This window comes from Gopherus evgoodei, chromosome 14 (genome assembly GCF_007399415.2).
Source record: "Gopherus evgoodei ecotype Sinaloan lineage chromosome 14, rGopEvg1_v1.p, whole genome shotgun sequence".
NCBI classification, from domain to species: Eukaryota; Metazoa; Chordata; order Testudines; family Testudinidae; genus Gopherus; species Gopherus evgoodei.
In genome coordinates, this window is record NC_044335.1 from 32,782,213 (window position 1) to 32,805,707 (window position 23,495).

Genomic DNA, 23,495 nt, shown 5'->3' on the forward strand with positions numbered 1-23,495 from the left:
ATGTGATATGGCCATTAAAAAAGCTAATGCAGTTTTAGGATGCATCAGGCGAGGTATTTCCAGCAAAGATAAGGAGGTGTTAGTACTGTTATATAAGGCACTGGTGAGACCTCATCTGGAATACTGTGTGCAGTTCTGGTCTCCCATGTTTAAGAAGGATGAATTCAAACTGGAACAGGTTCAGAGATGGGCTACTAGGATGATCCGAGGAATGGAAAGCCTGTCTTATGAAAGGAGACTCAAAGAGCTTGGCTTGTTTAGCCTAACCAAAAGAAGGTTGAGGGGGGATATGCTTGCTCTTTATAAATATATCAAAGGGATTAATATTAGGGAGGGTGAGGAATTATTTAAGCTTAGTACCAATGTAGACACAAGAATAAATGGGTATAAACTGGATACTAGGAAGTTTAGACTTGAAATAAGATGAAAGTTTCTAACCATTAGAGGAGTGAAGTTCTGGAACGGCCTTCCAAGGGGAGTAGTGGGGGCAAAAGACATATCTGGCTTTAAGACTAAGCTTGATAAGTTTATGGAAGGGATAGTATGATGGGATAGCTTAATTTTGGCAATTGATCTTTGATTATCAGCAGGTAAGTATGCCCAGTGGTCTGTGATGGGATGTTAAATGGGATGGGATCTGAGTTACTGCAGAGAATTCTTTCCTGGGTGCTGGCTGGTGAGTCTTGCCCACATGCTCAGGGTTTAGCTGATCACCATATTTGGGGTCGGGAAGGAATTTTCCTCCAGGGCAGATTAGCAGAGGCCCTGGAGGTTTTTCGCTTTCCTCTGCAACGTGGGGCATGGATCACTTGCTGGTGGATTCTCTGCAGCTTGAGGTCTTCAAACCACAATTTGAAGTCTTCAATAACTCAGACATAGGTTAGGGGTTTGTTATAGAAGTGGATGGGTAGGATTCTGTAGCCTGCTTTGTGCAGGAGGTCAGACTAGATGATCATATTGGTCCCTTCTGACCCTAAAGTCTATGAGTCTATGAGTTTTGGATGGTAACCTGTGCTTAATTTAGAGCTGCCAGATGTCTGGTTTTCGACCAGAACACCCGGTCCAAAAGGTACCCTGGAGACTCCGGTCAGGACATTAAAAGTCTGGTCAGCGGTGCAGTGGGGGCCCAGGGCTAAGCCAGGGTCCCTGCCTGCCCTAGTTCCACGGGGCTCCTGGAAGCTGACACCAGGTCTCCGCAGCTCCCATTGGCCAGGAACCGCAACCAATGGGAGCTGCGGGGGCAGCACCTGTGGGCGCATGGGGAGTGCACAGAGTCTCCCTGGCCACCCATGTGCCTAGGGGCTGCACATGGTGGCCTGGTGGCCACTGTCTGGGAGCTGCCGAAAGCGCCGCAGTAAACCTGCAGCCTGAACCCTCTACCACACCCCAACCCTGTGCCCCAGCCTGGAGCCCCCACACACAAACTCCCTTCCTGAACCTGCACCCCCCCTCACCTGAACCCCCTCCTGGACCCCAGCCCTCTCATCCCTGGCCCCACCCCATAGCCCACACCGCCAGCCACAGCCCACAATCCCTGCTGCACTCCAAACCCTTTGTTCCTATCTCCACACTCAGGGCTCAAGTAAGGTGTTGGCACCCTAGGCTCATGCCTAGGGCCCTTATTCCTGGCATTGCAGCAGAATCTCAGTTTATATTTTTTAAAAGTACATTTCTAGCCCTCTTGGTTATGAAGAAAATGGGAGTGCCGTGCAATACAGCAGCGTCTGCCTGGATCAGCAGAGAGCTTGTGACCATAGAGGTGTCCAAAAAACAAAAAATTTCCTTTCACAAAAAAAATTGAAGTTTCAAAATTTGTTTTCATTCCACATCAAAATGATGACTGAGATCTCTAGAAAAACGGAGTGAGAAACACACACACCGAGTCAGAGCCGTCTAGAATAGCCCATAACCTGGTGGCTAGTTCACTCATCTGCGATGCCGGAGATCCATCTTCCTGCTCTGCCTGCATCTCTTTTTGGACGAAAGAATATTTAATTACTTATACGAAGAGGAACAGCTCTAACAAGAGGAGAGGAGAGAGAGAGAGAGTAACTCCATAGTCCCATAGCTAGAACACTCAGGCTGTAGGAAACCCAGCTTTTAGTTTTCTTCTTCCTTTGAATCAGGAAGAGGGAGTGCCCTAACCACTGGGCTACTGGCCATTGGCTCTCTCTGGTTTTGCTCAGGAAATTCCATCCTGGACCTGAGAAACCTTCCCAATGGAAGTTTTGTCAAAACCAATACATTTCCACAGGAAGTTCTGGGTTTTGATGAATCGGCATTGGCTGGCAGAAATTTCTGCCAGAAAAATGTTTCATCGAAAAATTCCCAACCAGCTCTACTCATGATATAGTTACAGTATGAATTAAAGTTACTTAAAAAAATAGAGGAAGTAGCCCAAAATAACCCCTAAAATACAAATCTGTTAAAATCTAGCTTACTCAGCGCACTTTCTCCTAATAAGAAGTAAATTTGTAGATTCCCTGATTTATACATTTTAAAGCCAGAAGGGACCATTATGATCATCTAGTTTGACCTCTTGCAGAACATGGGACAGAAACCTCATTCAGGGGTTCCTGCAGCAGGGATAATTATTCATTCCCAATACATGAGTGGACAGTATCAAGCCCAATGCAGCAAGGTGGAACTATCTCTTAAGAAGACATTCCAGTTTCTCTTCAGAGATTTCAAGTGATGATGAATTTCTCTCTTCTTCAGGGAAGCTGTTCTAATGATTACTCACTGGTAAGAATTTACAGCTTATTTCCAAATTACAGTTTCTAATTTTGATTTCCAAGCTTTGACTTTTGTTACACTTTTATCTTCTAGATCAGGGGTTCTCAACCCCTGGGGTTGTGACCAGATTTCAAGAGGATCATGGTATACCTCTCTTTCTCCCATTCTTTCCTTTCCCTCAAATAAAATAATTTTTCTAAAGCTCATACTTGTGGAGATAAATTTGAAAATGTGAAATGAACATAAACTGACGCAGTAATGCTTGCCTGAATCCTCACAGAGCTTTTGAGAGGTGTGAATGGCACCATCCATCACAGTCAAAATCCTGTGGACTCTGCCAGTTGGAATTTAACATTTTCATTACACCACAGAGTTCAAGATTATTGCCATGGAATTTACTGTTTTGCTGCAACGAGGCACCCAACATTTTGTTTTGTCCCACTGGGCTGCTACCTTTTGCTCTCCAGCCTCCCCCCTACCCCCAAGGGGAAGTTAACTGGATTCCAGCTCATGCTCCCCACAGTGTTCTGTGGCACCAAGCAACAGAGGAGGGCCACATCCATTCTCCTTTTGTGACCTTTTCATCATTCTTCTGTGATCTGCCACTTGAAACCTGACTTTCCTCTTTGGGAGACACAAAACACATCTGTGATGGGGCAGAGATGCCCTGCACCAACAATGAGGGAGTTAAGGAGGCTGTCAGGTTCTCCACTGGCAATGAAGGGTTTGGGGAAAGCCTGAAGATCCAGTTGGCCCACCCTGCTACACCTCCAGCTAGTATCAGGCATGGGAAGGGAAATAAAAGAAGAGAGTCTAGCCCAGTTCAGGACTGAACAGGAAGGAGGACAAAAATCTGCTTCTCTTGGTGAAATTGAAGCCTGGTTCCGGCCCTGGGATGGATCTCGCGGCTGGGCAAATCAACTCTCCTGGAAGGGATGAGTAGATCCTGGGAAGGGAATTAGCTGAAGAACAAACTGGGAGACCAGCCCTTAATAGAAAGGTTAGTGGGATGACCCTGATTTTGTTCCTGATTACCTTTGAATCCTAAACACCCCCAAAAGGGTGTTTAAACCCATTAATGCCAGACTGAAGGTTGCTTTGGCTGAAGGACCAAAGCACCACTCTCTTGTACCTTATTGGGACAGAGACATACCAGTGGAGACCCACAGCTGGGTGAGTTGTGCACAGAAGGGCTACAAGGGGGAAGTACCTCAGAAGCCCTATTACAATATCCTAGCATGACTGTCAGTTACTGTAATACTGTAAAGAGGTTTTCACAGCAGTGGTCAAGGGATTCTGAGAGGTTCATATGGCCTTTAAAGACCAAATTTACAAAAGTAACCACTGAATTCTTCAAGTGAAAATGTACACTTACAGAATCAGAAGACTATTTTGTCGATGTCAGTGCTGTAAACATCAGACTTAGTGTCACAGTAAACTGTGAAAGCTGCCAAGACTCAGAGAATTGAGAATCTACTGATTGTGTCCTGAGCCTCAGATGTCATCAGTGTTATGTTGGGACTTGCTGCTAGCAATCAACATCACAGCCGTTCCCCTCTCCAAAGATGCAGTCAGACAACAAGTTTGTGATGTGGCTGATGTTCAGGAACAGCGAAGTAGAAGAGTTTGGGGAAGCCAGTACTTCTCAGTACATAGGAGGACCCTACAGATATGTCTTCCTGTGTACAGCTTTTATCTTGTATCCAATCTGAGTGGGAAGGAGCTATACAAGAGGACTGCCTGTTTCACCTTCCGCTGACAGTATGTGCTATAGGGACACAACATCTTTGACACTATCCAACAATCAGTTCTTCCAGGTGCGTTGGATAGGCACTGCTGGGTTGATATTTGCATTGGTGGTGCCTGACTTATGATAGAAAAACACAGCACCTTGGACTAGACTCCAAAGGACAAGAAGAGACGAAATTCTTGAATTACCTATACAACAATGCTAGGAGCCCGGGTAACAAGGAAGATGAATTGGAATTGCTGATTTATGAGCATAAGTTTGATCTAGTTGGTATTACTGAATCCTGATGGGATAATTCGTATGAGGTGAATGTCAAAATAAATGTTTATAACTTAATTTAGGAAGGATCAAGCGGGATGGGGTGTAGCAGTGTTTTACCAATATAATAAAGACCAGCAGGATCTTATTAAGAGGGATAAGGCAAAGATGCCACATTTATTGTAACTATAATAACAAAGCAAAAGATAAAAATAAACAATGTTGATATATATATATATATCAGATGCACCTGATGCTCCTGGAGGTTGGCAGCAGAACCAGAGACTCAAAGTCCTCAGTCTTTGGAGTTCATTTTTATAGGAATTAATTCCCATGTTAGTCTATGGGAGCTGCTTCATCCTGCTGTTGCTAACTCAAACAGCAGATGGCACATTCCAGGTGGCGCCACAATGTCCAAAGTTTGTGTTTTTCATCCTTCCAGGTGTTGGGGTGGATCTAGTTTACCCTCTGGGGGTTGTCTGGTGGTCCACTTGACACATTTTTCGGCCGATGGACATTTGAGTACGGAATTATTATCCATAGAGATTCTTTCTAGGCTGGCACCTCCCTAACCATCCATGTACATCAAGCATACATCAAACATACATTCCATATCTTAACCATATTTTAATTTACTGTCTCCACCACTTTCGGGGTGTGTGCCTAGGAGCCGTTGCTGTTACAATGAAGTGAAAGTCACTTAACGGTTCATAGCATTTGTTTACATTGTATCAATTATAGCTTAAGGCTCACAGCGTTCACTTCAAGAATAAAGTCAATTAACTTGTTTGTAATTGTTACAGAGTAATAGAATATCTTTCACAGGACAGATACAATCAATGTTTTCTGCAGACAGGAGCTTACAAGTTTTAACAGAAGAACTAAAAGATTTTTATACTTGGTGAAACTGGGGAGTCACTGTCACTTGGGGGAATCACTGTTAGTATCTTGTTTAATATCCCTACAGCACCATATGTCAAAAATAGAATTTTTTCTTTCCAAGTCACTGATAAGTCATAGAGAAGGATAGGAGAGAGGTCTTGGAGACCAAATTTAGGCTGCTAGGTAAGAGATTGAAGTCCAGGAGCCTGATGGTAGCATTCTCTGAAATGCTCCCTGTTCCACACTCAGGACTAGTTAGACAGGCAGAACTGCAGGGCTCAATGCGTGGATGAAATGATGGTGTAGGAAGGAGGGGTTTCAATATATTAAGACCTGGGGGATCTTTTGAGAAAGAGGGAGCCTACACAGGAAGGATGGGCTCCATCTAAACCAAAATGGAACCAGATTCCTGGTACTTAAGATTAACAAGTTCATAGAACAGTTTTTAAAGTAAGGGTTGGGGGAAAGCCAGCAGATGTAGAGGAGCACGTGATTCAGACAGAGATATCCCTTAGGGGAGGATCTATTCATGGAGATTCTCTATGTCTTGGTAAGGAGGAGAGGATGGAAGATAATAAAATCCAGGTAGGATCTGATGAGAAACTGTCAAATGAAAAAGAGACCCATTCAATTACATTATGTAATGGCAGACAGCTAAAAAGTGACAATTTCTTTAAATGCTTATATACAAATGCTTGAAGTCTATATAATAAGATGGGTAAACTAGAGTGCCTTGTATTAAATGAGGATATTGATATAATAGACATCACAGAAACTTGGTGGAATGAAGATAATCAAAGGGACACAGTAATACCAGGTTACAAAATATATCAGAAGGACAGAACAGGTCGCGCTGGTGGGGGAATGGCACTATATGTGGAAGAAAGTATAGAGTCAAATGAAGTACAAATCTTAAATAAACCAAACTGTACCGTAGAATCTCTATGGATAATAATTCCGTGCTCGAATAATAAGAATATAGTAGTAGGGAGATACTACTGACCGCCTGACCAGGATGTCGATAGTGACTGTGAAATGCTCAGGGAGATTAGAGAGGCTATAAAAATAAAAAACTCAACAATAATGGGGGATTTCAACTATCCCCATATTGACGGGGTACATGTCACCTCAGCATGGGATGCAGAGATAAAGTTTCTTGACACCTTAAATGACTGCTTCTTGGAGCAGCTAGTCCTGGAACCCACAAGAGGAGAGGCAATTCTTGATTTAGTCCTAAGTGGAGCACAGGATCTTGTCCAAGAGGTGACTATAGCTGGAGCGCTTGGTAATAGCGACCGTAATATAATTAAATTTAACATCCCACTGGTGGGGAAAACACCCCGGCAGCCTACCACAGTAGCATTTACTTTCAGAAAGGGGGACTACAGAAAAACGAGGAAGTTAGTGAAACAGAAATTAAAAGGTACAGTGCCAAAAGTGAAATCCCTGCAAGCTGCCTTGAAACTTTTTAAAGACACCATAATAGAGACTCAACTTAAATGTATACTCCAAATTAAAAAACATAGTAAGAGAACCAAAAACATGCCACTGTGGCTAAACAACAAAGTAAATGAAGCAGTGAGAGGCAAAAAGAAATACTTTAAAAAAGGGAAGTTAAGGAAAATAGAAAGGAGCATGAATTTTGTCAAGTAAAGTGTAAAAGTATAATTGGGAAGATCCAAAAAAGATTTGAAGAACAGCTAGCCAACGACTCAAAAATTAACAGCAAACATTTTTAAGTACCTTAGAATCAGGAAGCCTGCTAGACAACCAGTGGGGACACTGGACAATTGAAATGCTAAAGGAGTACTCAAGGGTGATAAAGCCGTTAAGGAGAAACTAAGGGTATGTGTTCACTATGAAATTAGGTTGATTTTACAGAAGTTGATTTTTAGAAATTGATTTTATACAGTCGCTTGTGTATGTCCCCACTAAGCACATTAAGTCGGCGGAGTGCGTCCTCACTACCATGGCTAGCATCAACTCACGGAGCTGTGCACTGTGGGAAGCTATCCCGCAGTTTCCACAGTCTCCGCTGTCCATTGGAATTCTGGGTTAAGCTCCCAGTGCTTGATGAGGCAAACACATTGTCATTGGTGGTTTTGGGTACATGTCATCAGTCTCCCTTGCCTCTCTCCCTCCCTCTGTAAAAGCAACTGCAGACAATCATTTTGCATCTTTTTTCCTGGGTTACCCTTGCAGACGCCAATGCATGGCAGGCATGGAGCCCACTCAGCTCACTGCTGCTGTTGTGAGCATTGTAAACATCTTGCGTATTATACTGCAGTATGTGCAGAACCTGGCTAAGAGATGGCAGCACGAGGACGATTGTGAGGAGGACATGGACACAGACTTTACTGAAAACACAGGATGTGGCAATTGGGACATCATGGTGGCAGTGGGGCTGGTTAATACAGTGGAACGCCGATTCTGGGCCTGGCAAACAAGCACAGACTGGTAGGACAGCATAGTGTTGCAGGTATGGGATGATTCCCAGTGGCTGTGAAACTTTCACATGCGTAAGGCCACTTTCCTGGAACTCTGTGAGTTGCTTTCTCTTGCCCTGAAGCACAGGAATACCAAGATAAAAGCTGCCCTGACAGTTGAAAGGCGAGTGGCGATAGCCCTGTGGAAGCTTGCAACACCTGATGCTACCGGTCAGTCAGGAATCACTTTGGAGTGAGCAAATCTACTGTGGGGTTGTTGTGATTCAAGTAGCCAGTGCAATCATTGATGTTCTGCTATCAAGGGTAGTGATTCTGGGAAATGTGCAGGCCATAGTGGATGGCTTTGCTGCATTGGGGTTCCCTAGCCGTGGTGGGGCGATAGACAGAATGACTATCCCTATCTTGGCACCAGACCACCTTGCCAACCAGTACGTAAATCGCAAGAGGTACTTCTCAATGGTGCTGCAAGCACTGGTGAATAACAAGGGATGGTTCACTGACATCAATGTGAGATGGCCAGGAAAGGTGCATGACACTCACATCTTTAGGAACTCTGGGCTGTTTGAGCAGCTGCAAGAAGGGACTTATTTCTCAGACCAGAAAATTACTGTTGGGGATGTTGAAATGCCAATAGTTATCCTTGGAGACCCAACCTACCCCTTGCTCCCATGGCAGCCTGGACACTAGTAAGGAGTAGTTCAACTATAGGCTGAGCAAGTGCAGAATGGTGGTAGAGTGTGCCTTTGGAGGTTTAAAAGCTCGCTGGTGCTGTTTGCTGACTAGGTTAGACCTCAGCGCAACAAATATTCCCATTGTTATTACTGCTTGCTGTGTGCTCCATAATATCTATGAGAGTAAGGGGGAGATGTTTATCGTAGGGTGGGAGGTTGAGGCAAATCACCTGGCTGCCAGTTTTGAACAGCCAGACACCAGGGCGACTAGAAGAGCTCAGCTAGGCACGCTGCGCATTAGAGAGGCTTTGAAAACCACTTTCAAGACTGGCCAGGCTATGGTGTGACAATTGTGTGTGTTTCTCCTTGATGCAAACCCGCCTCCTTTGTTGATTTTAATTCTCTGTAAGCCTGCCACCCTCCCCACTTTGATCACAGCTGGCAAAGGAAATAAAGTCAGTATTGTTTTGAAACCATGCATTCTTTCTTTATTAATTTAAAAAAAGGTGAGATAACGGATAAGGTAGTCCGGGTGGGGTGGAGGGACGCGGGGAGGAGGGAAGGACAAGGCCACATTGCTTATTGTAGCCACACTACAAATCAAAACTGCTTGAATGACAGCCTTCTGTTGCTTGGGCCATCCTCTGGAGTGAAGTGGCTGGGTGCTCTGAGCCTCCCCCTCCCACATTCTTGGGCGTCTGGGTGAGGATCATATGGAACTTGGGGAGGAGGGCAGGTGGTTGCACAGTGGATAGAGCGGCAGTCTGTGCTCTTGTTGGCTTTCCTGCAGCTCCACCAGACGCCTGAGCATGTCTGTTTGCTCCCCCATTATCCTCAGCATTGCATCCTGCCTCTGCTCATCGTGCTCACTTAATGCTTTCCTGGACTCTGCCACTGAATGCCTCCATGCATTCAGCAGTGCCCTATCAGTGCAGGAGGACTGCATGAACTCGGAAAACATGTCATCACGAGTGTGTTTTTTTCGCCTTCTAACCTGCAGTAACCTCAGGGACGGAGATGATAGGGGGAGCACAGAAACATTTGCACCTGCTGGGAGATAAAAAGGGAGAGTAAAATTTAAGACAATACATTTCTGAGAAAGAAAGGCAGACTCTTTCACAGTGAATCAAGCAATTCACAGCAGATAGCACATGTGCTTTAGGTACAAGGTCACGTTTGGCTTCCATGTTGAGTGCCTGCCGATATGGTGGCACCTCACACATGGCTGGGCAACAGATTTCGGTTTCTAGGCAGCCATGATAAGCCAAAGGGTGCACGGGGTTGGCTTCTAATGCCTTCATAACATGTGGGAATGTTTTCAAACTGCAGCGCCCTCCTTTCCTATAGCAAGCAATGCCGGTTAGGTTTGTCATTTAAAAGAAGGTCTGTGGTTTTTGGGTGGATGTGCAGCACACACCTTCCCCTCTACCCCTCTGTGTGGCTATCTGGGATGATCTCTTCATCCCTCCTGCCTCTGCGTGGCTATTCTCAGGGATGATCCCTTTTAGCCAAGCACAAACAGCCCGGCATGAACGAGGTCCTATTACTGTTCCCTTACAAAAATTCCCCTATTTCAACCAGGTGACCATGAATGATATCATTCTCCTGAGGCTAACACAGAAAGATATAGACTGAATGTTGCTTGAATGCGACCAAATCCTAGGACCATTCACTGCCATGCTTTGTGCTGCAGTGATTCCAAACTACTTGCTACTGGCTTGGCGTGGTAAAGTGTCCTACCATGGAGGACAAAATAAGGCAGCCCTCCCCAAAAATCTTCTGCAAAGGCTTTCAGAGTACCTCCAGGAGAGCTTCATGGAGATGTCCCTGGAAGATTCCAGCTCCATCCTCAGACACGTTAACAGACCTTTCCAGTAGCTGTACTGGCTGTGAACGCATCCCAAGTCTTCAGGGCAAATAAAACATTAAACACTATTGCTTTTAAATCCTGTACTGTAGTTACAAATGTGCACTCACCAGAGGTGCCTTCTCTGCCTTCAGGGTCGGGGATCCCACTTTGGGAGGGTATTTGCTCCAGGGTGATGAAAAGGTCCTGGCTGCCGGGGAGAACGGATTCACCACTTGCCTGCTGTGCATTCGCCTCCTCATCCTCATCCACAAAATCTTCCTCCGTGTTGCATGAGACTCCCCTCTTGCAGGTGTCCATGGGCAGTGGTGGGGTAGTGGTAGGGTCCCTCCCTAGAATGCCCTGCAGGTGATCATAGAAGCAGCATATATGGGGCTCTGACCCGGAATGACCATTTGCCTCCTTTGTCTTTTGGTAGGCTTGCCTAAGCTCCTTAACTTTCACAGGGCATTGCTGTGTGTCCGTGTTGTAGCCTCTGTCCATCATGCCCTGTGCAATTTTGGCATATATTTTAGCATTTCTTCTTTTTGATCGGAGTTCTGCTTGCACAGATTCTTCTCCCCATACAGCAATCAGATCCAGTGTCTCCTGTTCAGTCCATGCTGGAGCTCGTTTGTGATTCTGGGGGGAATGCATGGTCACCTGTGCTTCTGAGCTCACCATGCTGACCAAACAGGAAATGAAATTCAAAATTTCCTGGGGCTTTTCCTGTGTACCTGGCTAGTGCATTGAAGTTGAAAGTGCTGTCCAAAGCGGTCACATTGGAGCACTCTGGGATAGCTCCCAGAGGCCAATACCATTGAATTGCGTCTGCACTACTCCAAATTCAACACAGCAAGGTTGATTTTAGCACTACTCCCCTCACTGGGGAGGAGTACAGAAGTCGATTTTAAGAGCCCTTTAGGTCGACACATTCATTATAAAATCGACCTAACACGGCTAAATTCGACCTAACCCCATAGTGTGGACCAGGGCTCTATGAATTTTTTGCACTGATCTTCACAACTGAGAGTGTGAGGGAGATTCCTAAACCTGAGCCATTCTTTTTAGGTGACAAATCTGAGGAAGTGTCCCATATTGAAGTGTCATTAGAGGATGTTTTGGAACAAATTGATAAATTAAATAGTAAGAAGTCACCAGAACCAGATGGTATTCGCTCAAGAGTTCTGAAGGAACTGTGGTTTGTAACCTATCATTTAAATCACCTTCAGTAGCAAATGACTGGAGGATAGCTAATGTGATTCCAATTCTTAGAAAGGGCTCCAGAGCTGACCATGGCAATTACAGGCCAGTAAGCCTGAGTTCAGTCCCAGGCAAACTGATTGAAACTATAATAAAGAACACAATTGTCAGGCACATAGATGAATATGATTTGTCGGGGAAGAGTCAGCGTGGCTTTTGTAACAGGAAATCATGCCTCAACAATCTACTAGAATTCTTTGAAGGGGGTCAACAAGCATGTGGAATGGGGGGATCCAGTGGATACAGTGTACTCACCAAAGGCTCTTAAGTAAAGTAAGCTGTCATGGGATGAGAGGAAAGGTCCTCTGGTGGATTGGTCGCTGGTTAAAAGATAGAAAACAAAGAGTAGGAATAAATGGTCAGTTTTCAGAGTGGAAAGAGGTAAACAGTGGTGCACCCCAGGGATCTGTTCTGGGACTAGTACTATTCAACATAGTCATAAATGATCTGGGAAAAGGTAAACAGTGAGGGCAAAATTTGCTGATGATATAAAACTGTTCAATATAGTTAAGTCCAAAGCACACTGTGAAGAGTTACAAAGGGATCTCATAAAACTGGGCGACTGGACAACAAAATGGGAGATGAAATTCAATGTTGATAAATGTAAAGTAATGCACATTGGAAAACATAATCCCAGCTATACATCTAAAATGATGGGGTCTAAATTACCTGTTACCACTTAAGAAAGAGATCTTGGAGTCATTGTAGATAGTTCTCTGAAAACATCCACTCAATGTGCAGTGGCAGTCAAAATAAAGCTAAGAGAATGTTGGGAATCATTAGGAAAGGGATAGATAATAAAACACAAAATATCACATTGCCACTATATAAATCCATAGTACACACACATCTTGAATGCTGCGTGCAGATGTGGTCACCCCATCTCAAAAAAAGATATATTGGAATTGGAAAAGGTTCAGAAGAGGGCAACAAAAATGATTAGGGGTATGGAACAGCTTCTGTTTGAGGATAGAGTAATAAGATTTGGACTTTTCAACTTGGAAAAGAAATGACTAAGGGGGGATCATGACTGGTGTGGAGAAAGTAAATGTTATTTACTCCTTCTCATAACACAAGAAATAGGGGTAACCAAATGAAATTAATAGTCCGTGGGTTTAAAACAAACAATAGGAAGTATTTCTTCACACGGTGCAGTCAACCTGTGGAACTCTTTGCCAGAGGATGTTGTGAAGGTCAAGACTATAACAGGGTTTAAAAAAAGATAAATTCATAGAGGATAGGTCCATCAATGGCTGTTAGCCAGGATAGGCAGGGATGGTGTCCCTTGCCTCTGTTTGTCACTTGATTACCTATTCTGTTCATTCCCTCTGGGGCACGTGGCATTGGTCACTGTCAGAAGACAGCATACTGGGCTAGATGGACCTTTGGTCTGATCCAGTATGGAGGTTTTTATGTTCTCTTAGTATATACACATTTGCATTTTTAATACAACGAACTCCTAAAAAACTGACACTTAATTCAATAAGGTTTAACGTAATAAGATTTTCAAGACAGAGGCCATTAGTGTAATGACCATTACTGGATACTGTGTCCAGGTTTTGTATACACACTTCTAAAAGGATGTTGAAAAGTTGGAGACTGTTCAAAGAGTCACAAGAATGACTATGTATGGCTGTTCTTATGTTCTTATGTATGTTTTTAACGTCCTAATAGATGAAGCACAAGATGGGATACTAGCTGGTGTCTGATACAGACCAGAAAATAACATTAGGGAATGGGATGGCCAGTTCCTAAAACATCTATCTATAATAAGTAGGTAAAAAACATTCCTGATCATAGGGGGACTCAATTTGAAAGACATATGCTGGAAGTCTCATGCTGCCAGTACTAAAGAATCCTTGGAAATTCTAAATGTTATCGATGACAATTTCCTAACTTAATGTATTGCACCAAACACAGGGAGATACTATATTAGGCCTCATCTTGACAGATAAAGAGGACTTGATCACAGATCTAAAAATTAATGGTAACTCAGGTACATGTTCATGACTTGATTACATTTATAATGTAATTCCAAAGAGAATAAAGTCCACCCCAGTGATATATATAATTAGTGCTTTAAAAGGGCCAATTTCACAAAGCTGAAAACAATTATGGGCCAAATCAGCAGGGAGGAAGAATTTAATCAGAAAAATGTGAATGATAATTGGGAATTGTTCAAGAACACTTTACTAGATGCCCAAAAAGCCACAATCCCATAAACAAGGAAGAGGGCCATAGTAATTAAAAAACTGACCTGGTTTAGTGGGGAGGTGAAGGCAGAGATAATAATATACAACAAATGGAAAAAAGGGGAAATTAATAGTAATGAATATAAATAGGAAGTTAGGAATTGTAGAAAATTGATAAGGTAAGCACAGGGACAGAAGGAGAAATCTGTGGCCAGCAGGGTTAAGGACAATAAAAGGAGGGTTTTAAAAGTATATTAAGAACAAAATGAATCCTAACAATGACATTGCTCCATAACTAGATGGAAAAGGTAACATTATCAGTAATAATACAGAAAAGACTGAAGTGTTCAATTAATATTTCTGTTCTGTTTTTGGGAAAACAACATGATGTAGACATATCATCTGACAACACTCTTTCCATTCCACTAGTAACTCAGGATGATGCTAAGCGGCAGCTACTGAAGTTAGACCTTTTAAAATCAGCAGCTTCTGATAACTTGCACCCAAGAATTTTAAAACAGCTGGCTGAGGAGCTCACTGGACCGTTAAGTCTTGAAACACCAGTTCCATAAGTCTGGAAGAAAGCTAACGTGCCAATATTTTTAAAAGATGAATGAAATAACCCAATTAATTATAAGCCTGTCAGTCTGACATTGATCCCTGGCAGGATAATGGAGTGTTTAATACGGGACTCGATTAATAAAGAATTAAAGAAGGGTAGTACAGTGAATGCCAGTCAACATGAGTTCATGGAAAACAGACCCTGTCAAACTAATGTGATAGCTTTTTTTATGAGATTACAAATTTGATTGATAAAGGGTATATCACTGATATAATAAACTTAGACTTCTGTGCGGCATTTGACTATATACTGGATGACCTTTGGACCAAAATTGGACACAGTACTCCAGCTGAGGCCTAACCAGCGCTAAGTAGAGCGGTACTATCACCTTCTGTGACTTGCATTCTATGCCTCTGTTAATGCAACCTAAAATTGCATTTGCTTTTTTTGCAATATCATTGCATTGCTGACTCATGCTGAAGTTGTGATTCACCACAACTGCCAAGCCAGTTATCCCCCATTCTGTATTTGTGCATTTGGTTTTTATTCCCTAAGTATAGCACCTTACGTTTGTCTTTGCTGAGTTTCATTTTGTTGCCTATAATCCAGTTCTCCAATTTATCAAAATCTCTCTGAATTTTAGCTTTATTCTCCAAAGTGTTGTCAAACCCCCTCCCCCTCCAGCTTTGTGTTATCTGAAAATTTGATCAGTTTGCACTCTATTCGTGCATCTAGGCCATTTATAAAGATATTAAACAACACCGGACCCAGACCAGTTCCCTGTGGAACATCACTTGAGACCTCCCACCCATCTGACATCATTCCATTAATAGATAATCTTTGTTTGTGGTTGTTTAACCAATTACACTGGTCTACAATTTTTGAGAAGTCGTCTGCTTCAGAGATAAAATGTGATATTTATTATGTATTTTGATGTGCTGAATTCAAATATGACAATTAAAACAACTGATTGGCTACTGTTTCTAAGATATTTAAGTTTTTACATTTTATGTCTACGTATATTGTGTAGATAGTAGAATTTTAATCATAAATTGTAAACCTAGGTCTTTTCATGTGTTTATGGTTGCTTTACATGATAATATTTCACCTGTCCTGTTTATGTAACACTTTAAAAATCAGCAAAAGGGTTATATAAATAAAATTTATTATGAAACAAAAGGCAAAAAACTGTTATGTACATAGTTTAGTCCTATTCAGTGTCTACTCGGCGCTCCTTGGCTTGTCTCTTGTATTCATTAAATGGAGCATCTCTTGTCACCGTCCAGCAATAGTCTGCAAGCATTGATGGGCTCTATTTGCCCTGATAGCCTGCCAGGAGATTCCACTTCTGTAGTCTGGAGACCAACAGCTCTGCCTTACTCATTCAGTTCACCTTGTGTTAGGAGGTGTGGTTCAGAGGAGGAGGATGGGAGAAAATGTGGGTCCTGTGACATTGATGGTTCAGGACCAGAAGTTTCATCCTCTTCCTCTTCCTCGTCTGACTCAAGTGAAAATGATTCTGGTGCATCAGGAACCGGCAGTCCTTCTCCGTGGGGTACTGGGCGTATAGCTGATGGAATGTTTGAATAATGCACAGTCCACTTTTTTTCTTCTTTGACACACCTTTCCCAACTGGAGGCACCATGCAGAAGTAACAATTGCTGGTATGATCTGTTGGCTCTCTCCAAATCATTGGCACTGCAAAAGGCATAGATTTCCTTTTCCTGTTCAACCACTGGCAAAGATTTGTTGCACAAGTGTTGCAGCATATGTGTGGGGCCCACCTCTTGTCCTGATCTCCAATTTTGCAGCCAAAAGAAAGGTGATAGGCTTTCTTAACCATAGTGGTTATACTGCGCTTTTGTGATGCAAAAGTCACTTCACCACAAACATAGCAGAAGTTATCTGCACTGTTCACACAAGTACGAGGCATCTCTGCTCACTTTGGCTAAACAGAAATGTGTCCCTTTGCAAAATCACTGACAAATAAAAGAGCACGACACTGTATGATTTCTAGAGCTGATATAGGGCAATTTGTTCAGCAGAGTGATGTAAGCTTCGTTATGATTGCATCATCCATGACTTCTAGGAATAACATGATGCAATTCATATCATGTATGATGCAATACCAGCTTCAGATTGCATCATTCATTGTTTTGCCTAAAAAGCAAGTACTGTCCAAACCCAGTCATAGATTTATTCATAGATCCAGTCAAAGATGTATTTTAGTCATTTCTGGTTTAAATTGAGATCCCTTCCCTTTATAACTCACTTATCCTCCGTCATTCCCAAGTCAAGGGTTGTATATACTGACCCAATAGCATATCTTGAAAACTAAAGCCAATCAAAAATTTTAAGCATCATTTTCGTTCTCAGTGACCCAGAATTAGTAAAGTTGGACTACATTTATTTCAGAAACATTTTGGCTGTAGAGCGGTGTTATGTATCTGCTTAATGGTAGTTCCACCAAGCCCACATTTCTCCAGCAGACTTACCAGAATGTCATTTGGGACTGTCAAAAGCCTTGCTGAGGGCCACATATATTTTGTCCACTGCATTCCCCATATCCACCAAATCAGTTACCCTGTCAAAGAAGAAAATCAAGCTGGTTTGTTCTTGGTAAATCCACGGTGGCCGTTAGCGGGATCACCCCTTCATCTGCCAGGTATTTGCAAAGAGATGTTTTATACTTTGCTCTAGTAGCTTCCCAGGCATCGACGTTAGGCTGACTGGTCTATTATTCCCCACTCTACCTTTTCCCTTGTTTTAAAGTTAGGCACTACATTAGCCCTTCTCCAGTCTTCCAGGACCTCTCCTGTCATCCATAATTTTGCAAATATTATTGTCATTGGCTCTGACATTTCTTCAGCTAATTCCTTCAATACTCTTGGGTGAATAGCATCAAGCCCTGCTGCTTTGAATTCATTCAAATTGGTCAGAATTTCTGTGAAATGTTCTTTACTTTGCCCGATCTGCATCCCTTCCCCTTTATTGTCTATGTTAACTTCACTTGTCATCCAGTCACATGTTATTTGTTGTGAGAAGACTGAAACGAAGTAGGCACTGAGCAGCTCCACCTTCCCATCATCTCGTGTTACCAGCTCACCTTCTCCATTGAGCAGTGGACCCACACCATCATTGATCTTTCTCTTTTGTCTGTCATATTTGAAGAACCCCTTCTTATTACCTCTAACTCATTCTTGGCCTTGGCTTTCCTGATTGTGTCCCTACATACTTGTGCTATTCCCATGTATACTTCCTTGGTGACATGCCCCTCCTTCTATTTCCTGTATGTATCCCTTTGGGGTTTTAGATAGCTAAAAAGCTTCTTGTGCAGCCACATTGACCTTCTGTGGCCCTTCTTATCTTTCCTCTGCATTGGAATAGCTTGATGTTCAGCATCCAGTATTACATCTTTTAAAAACTGCCAGCCCTCTTTGACGCCTTTTCTTCCTAATTGATCTTTTCTTGGGGCCTTGCCTACTATTTCTGAGTTGGTTGAAATCTGCCTTTCTGAAGGCCAGTGTCCTTGTTTAGCTGTTCTTATGCCCTCATTTCCACAGGATCTTGAATTCTATCAGATCATTATCAGTTCCTCCCAAGTTCCCGACCACCTCCACAGTCACAACTAATTAATCCCTGTTGGTCAAAACCAGATCCAAAATGAATGACCCCTAGTTATTTCCCCAACTGTCTGATTCAGAAAGTTGTCCACTTACACATGCTAAGAATGTGCAGGAAATTTTATGTTTTTTGTAATAGTCTTCCAATAGAGATCAGGAAAGTTAAAATCCTCCATTAATACTAGCTCGTGTGTGTTAGCTAACTTAGTTACCTGTTTGTAGAATGACTCTCCACTGTGGGCTGGGGGAAATGATCGTTGATATGCTTTTTTATTTATGGAGGAGATGAACTGTGGATTTTAAGTATGAATCTGAAAAGATATATCAAGACTTTATGTTTGGATATGACTCCCAGATGCACCTTATCATGTCTTTATCCTTATTGTTTGAAATGCACATGCTATATGGTGTGAGGCAGTGATGGTGATAAACTTTCTTAATGAATTCAAAGCTTTTATTTGTTAACATCACTGTATTAGAAAAGGACAGTATTAGAGAACTGACAGGCAGGCCAGCTGCCACGAAAAAACCAAAACAGTAATAAAATAAAGTGCACAAGTGAAAAGCAGTGAAACCAGTACAAAAAAAGAAAATTGAAGCTCCCCTCCTTCTGCGTGTCCCCTGCCCCCGTTCTTCTTTCCCTTCTAGTGCTTTTTCATGCATTTGGTGCTGCTGCATGGTAGTGGAGGCCTGCATGGGATACTTTTGCCCAGTTCAACTAGATTAAGTCCTGGTTGCCTAAGCCATCCAACCACAAACTTGCCAGGGTTCCTGGTCTACAGGAGATAGTACAATGAATGGGACTCAGGAGGTGGTGCTGGCACAGGACATACAGGTGGAGCAGGAGCCTGCTGTCTCACAGCCATTAGCACAAGCAGCATCTCCACCATGTCTTGCTGCTGCTCTGTATCTTATTCCCTCAAGTGACGTTCCTGCTCAAGAAACTGAGTTGCAAATCACTCCATGTGCCCTGCAGCTTCTCTTTGCCATTCAACTTGCTGTGAATCCTTCTCCCTTCAGTATTTAAGCTGCTGATTGGCTCTGTCCAGACTGTCCACCATAAGGTTGTCACAGACACACAGCCTCTTTGACCCCATGCAGTATGTCTACACTGCAGTTAAAAATCTGCAGTTGATCCATCCTATCTGACTCAGGCTCACGGGGCTCGGGCTGTGGGGCTGTTTAACTGCAGTGTAGACGTTCAGGCTCAGGCTGTAGCCTGAGCTCTGGGACCCTCCCACCTTGCAGTGTCCTAGAGCCTGGGCCACAGCCCAAGCCCAGAAATTTACACTGCAATTAAACAGCCCCACAGTCCAAGCCCTGCAAGCCTGAGTCAGATGGCATAGGCCAGCCGCTGACGTCTAACTGCAGTGTAGAAAGATCCATTGTGATAGTGCAACAACTGCTGGACTGTGGCTGGCCTGCAGCGGTGGAAGGGCCTGAAACCAGAAATGAAACAGTACATTATTGTCTCAGTATTTCAGAAAAGGTTTAGTATTATATCAGCAGAAGGGCCTTTGGAATCTCAAAGCCAAAAAGTGTAAAATGCTGCTTCAGTATATTCTGAGAACAACAGTTTCAGTGCCCAGATGCTCCGTGGGCATAACTGAGAGTTCAGCAGAGTGTGAAGCCTTCACACATAACGGTAAAGTGAAATTTAGAAACGAGATACCTTTAAAAATTGTAGAGCATTTCAGCTGTGTGTGGGAGAGAAGAGGATGGTACACTTGCCGTGATTTACTACTTATGGTTTCACAACCCTTTCAGGCATTCAACATTTGGAAGGACATAATTCTGGAGATTCCTGAGTGGCAAAGAAATACTGTATTCTAAGCTACCAGAGGCAAGCCAGCTATATATGCTAAAGAGGTTTTCAAGTTTATGGTGACCAAGCAACACATCTATGAGTGAAGTGGGGTGGTGACCTACAGAGAAGGGCTCAGAAAGTATGCCCTACCCTTCCTGCCTGAAATGTGACTACCCATCTGAGTTCCTACTATGGGCGAAGTTTGCAGCTATCAGCACCCAGGATTGGATCAAAATTTTGGGGGAATGAACAGGATGCGGCACTAGCTTCCACGTGGATTACTGTCTTCCTGTAAGCTACTGAAACTTTTCTGCATTCTTGCAGTTACCCCAGTACAACTACGGCCTACAATACAGCCTGCTTGCACTACATCTATCTATGGACTACAAGCAATTATCCCAGACAAAACAGGCTCTTGATACTGCACACATGAACTAGACACATACCACAGGGACTGCTGGGGCTCATAATAAGGACTGCCTCACCAAAACTACTCCCCCGCAAAAAACACACACCTCCAAAGCACACTTCAGTAATAAAGAACTGAATAGCATTCCCACCCCCCTTCCTGGCACATTTCTGGAGTGCACACAACCTCCTGGTCCATTTCGGACAGTTAATTCGTTACCCATGAATTACATTCCCCTCTGGCCCCAGTACAGTTTACAGGCAGCTCATATTGGTGTGGCCTGGCCAATTTGTAGAGTGTGGCATACTAAAAGGGAAGACAATGAAAGGCTCCTACTTTTAACACCCCAGGGTATCTTTGTAACTATGTGCGAATGTCTAGTAAAAATGTCTTTATAACTGCTTGTTTAACTGTTGTTTGCCCTCCCTGAAATCCATTTTGAATTCCACATGGTGGAGGAGATGCCAAAACTCTGGCTTGCATTCCACTGTAAGCAGATACATGTTGCTACCCAAGCTTGTAATTGCATTGGGTCATAAACCGGAAATCCCCCCAATTCATACATTAATAACAACAAACTTGGAGCCAGAAACGTACCAGGCTCCAGGGCTGCTTCTGTCTCTTCTGTCCTGCTTCCAGTTCCATGGCAGGGTACTCCTTCAGCACATCATCAAACAGCTCCTCTGAGTATGGATGCAGGATGTGCTGTACCTGCTTTAGCAGTGAAGCCTCCTGGGGACTGGCAAGAGCACAAAAGTCTCTTTGCTAGCTTGATCTGGCAACTGTTGGCTCCCTGCCATGCTATTTTAGATACGGGTCAGAAGGTCACCAGTCTGGCTGATCAGGCTGCCATGAACCACGGGGGGCTCAGGGCTCAGTACAGTTCCCAGCACCTGGCCAAAGTCCATGTAAAAGAGGGAGGATGACAGGGAGCTGCCAAAGGCTACTCTTGATATAGAAAGGCCAAGAAACAGTGGTCCATGGGATTAAGGGATAATGTGTCCCAGCAAACATGTCATTGAAATTGGTATATCTCCCTCCAAAAGTTTCAGTTTTGACAAATTGGCATTTTCCAATGAAAACAACATATAGTTGAAAAATTCCTGAGATGCTTTTAACTTCGTGACCTCTAATGCTTCCACCCAGATTCACTAGTCAAAATCCCTTCTCATATTACCTTTACCAGCCACATCTGAAACTTAATTTACTACGAGTACATCAAAACTTAAGGCCTAAAATAAATGTACACAGAAAGGAGAAATGTACATGCGGTACTTCAAATGAATTTTTTTAATATGGTGATATGTGAACCAATAAATTTTAGGAACCACTGGTGTACAGATACCTGGAATTGCCATGCTGTAATTGTAAATTGATTTTATATTGCCACACATTGTACGTGCTATGCAGTAGAATCCTTTTTCAGTAACTGGTGATGTTGCTACCAGCTGCACAATATCCAAGGTTGATTCTTGTATTGAGAATGTCTAGGGTTTCAGCTATGGGTTACAGAGTTATTAACCTATCAGCTAGGAAGTTAATTGGCACATGTGTTTTCTCTGTAGGGAATGATCTCTTCCTGGTTGCCGTCCATGAGCTGGGTCACGCCCTGGGCCTAGAACACTCCAATGACCCCAGTGCTATCATGGCTCCTTTCTACCAGTACATGGAAACACACAACTTTAAACTCCCACAGGATGATCTCCAAGGAATTCAGAAAATCTATGGTGAGCAACATTATCCATATGTTATTTATACTGGGGCCCAAGTGTGCTGCTGGGTATCTTACAGACACACAAAGGTACTGTTCCTCCCCCACAGAGTTTGCAGCCTATGAGCCAGATTCTCTCCTGTGGCAGGAAGGGTGATGGGCCATCAGGAATCTTGTTACAGCTCCCTGGTTCTCATCCTGGCTCCAGCCCCAGGAGACTGCTCTAATATTCACCAGCTGACAGTTGTCACTAAGGTGCTGCCCACCAGCTGGGATAGCCAAAGCATTATGATCTGGCCACTCCTTATATTCCTATATTCCCCTTAGACCAAGGGCTGTGGGAGTGAAATGTAGGAGGCAACTACACCAGCTGTATGCCTGCTGGGAACACCGCCCATACTTGGCTTGCTCCCTTCTTGTCACTCAGGTGGTTCAAAAGGGTGGAACAGGCCAGAGAACCTGGCCATAAGATTAGACATAAGGACAAAAAGCTATATGAGCGGTGCTGGTGGGAGTAGGGAAAGGATTAGCTGGCAAGAATTTGTGGTTTCTGGATCTGCTTGTGGAATTTGGGCTCATTTCTTTAACATTTAAAGAGCTAAAGTTCTTCTTCGAATGATTGCTCATGTCAATTCCAATTAGGTGTGTGCGCTGCATGCACAGCAGCCGGAAGACTTTTCCCCTCTAGGGTTGTGCCTTCATGGTGCTTGGTATAGGGTCCTGCCAACCCGCCACCCCCTCAGTTCCTTCTTACTGCTGGTGACAGCTAGCTGGAATGTCCTGTAGCTCTTGCCTTGGCAAGCGCTTATTTAACAGTGTCCACTTTTCAGTGTATATAGTCTTACTTAGTAGTAGTTTAGTAGTTGTAGTATTAGTAGTTAGTTCATAAGTTTCCTTTAGGGAGGGCTTCTCCCGTGCCCCCCGCCAACACTCCCCCAGCACCAGGGCATGCCTCGGTCCTTGGGGTATGAATTCTGTGAGGACTGTGGCATATCTATGCCCAGGATCGACCCGCACACTTCTTGTTTGAAGTGTCTCAAGGAGAGCTACCAAAAGGAGAAGTGCAGGATCTCTGAAGGTTTCACCCTAGGACCTTAAAAGACCAAAAGCAAAGGCTCAAGATCCTCCTCACAGAGGCTACACTCCGGCCTCAATCCATTCCGTGGTTGGCAGAGCCCATGCCAAGCACCTCCTCAGCGGTGCAGAGTGCACCAGCACCGACGCTGCATGAGCTGGTGTGGAGGAAGGACTCCAAGGAGACTTGGCACCGCCACGGCTCCACCTATAGGCAGCCTTCTGTGTGGTACCAGTCTCAGTCCCCGGTGCCCGAGAAGAAGA

General features: G+C 43.6%; 1 protein-coding gene across 2 annotated transcripts in view; it reads left to right on the top strand.

The window, feature by feature from the left end:
* Positions 1 to 23,495, top strand: part of MMP24 (matrix metallopeptidase 24) — a 182,980-nt gene that overhangs the window by 112,629 nt on the left and 46,856 nt on the right. For both annotated transcript variants that reach the window (XM_030533634.1, XM_030533636.1), the window contains one exon: positions 22,012 to 22,173. In XM_030533634.1, coding sequence (XP_030389494.1) covers positions 22,012 to 22,173 — 162 coding nt within the window. The remainder of the gene's footprint in view (positions 1 to 22,011; positions 22,174 to 23,495) is intronic.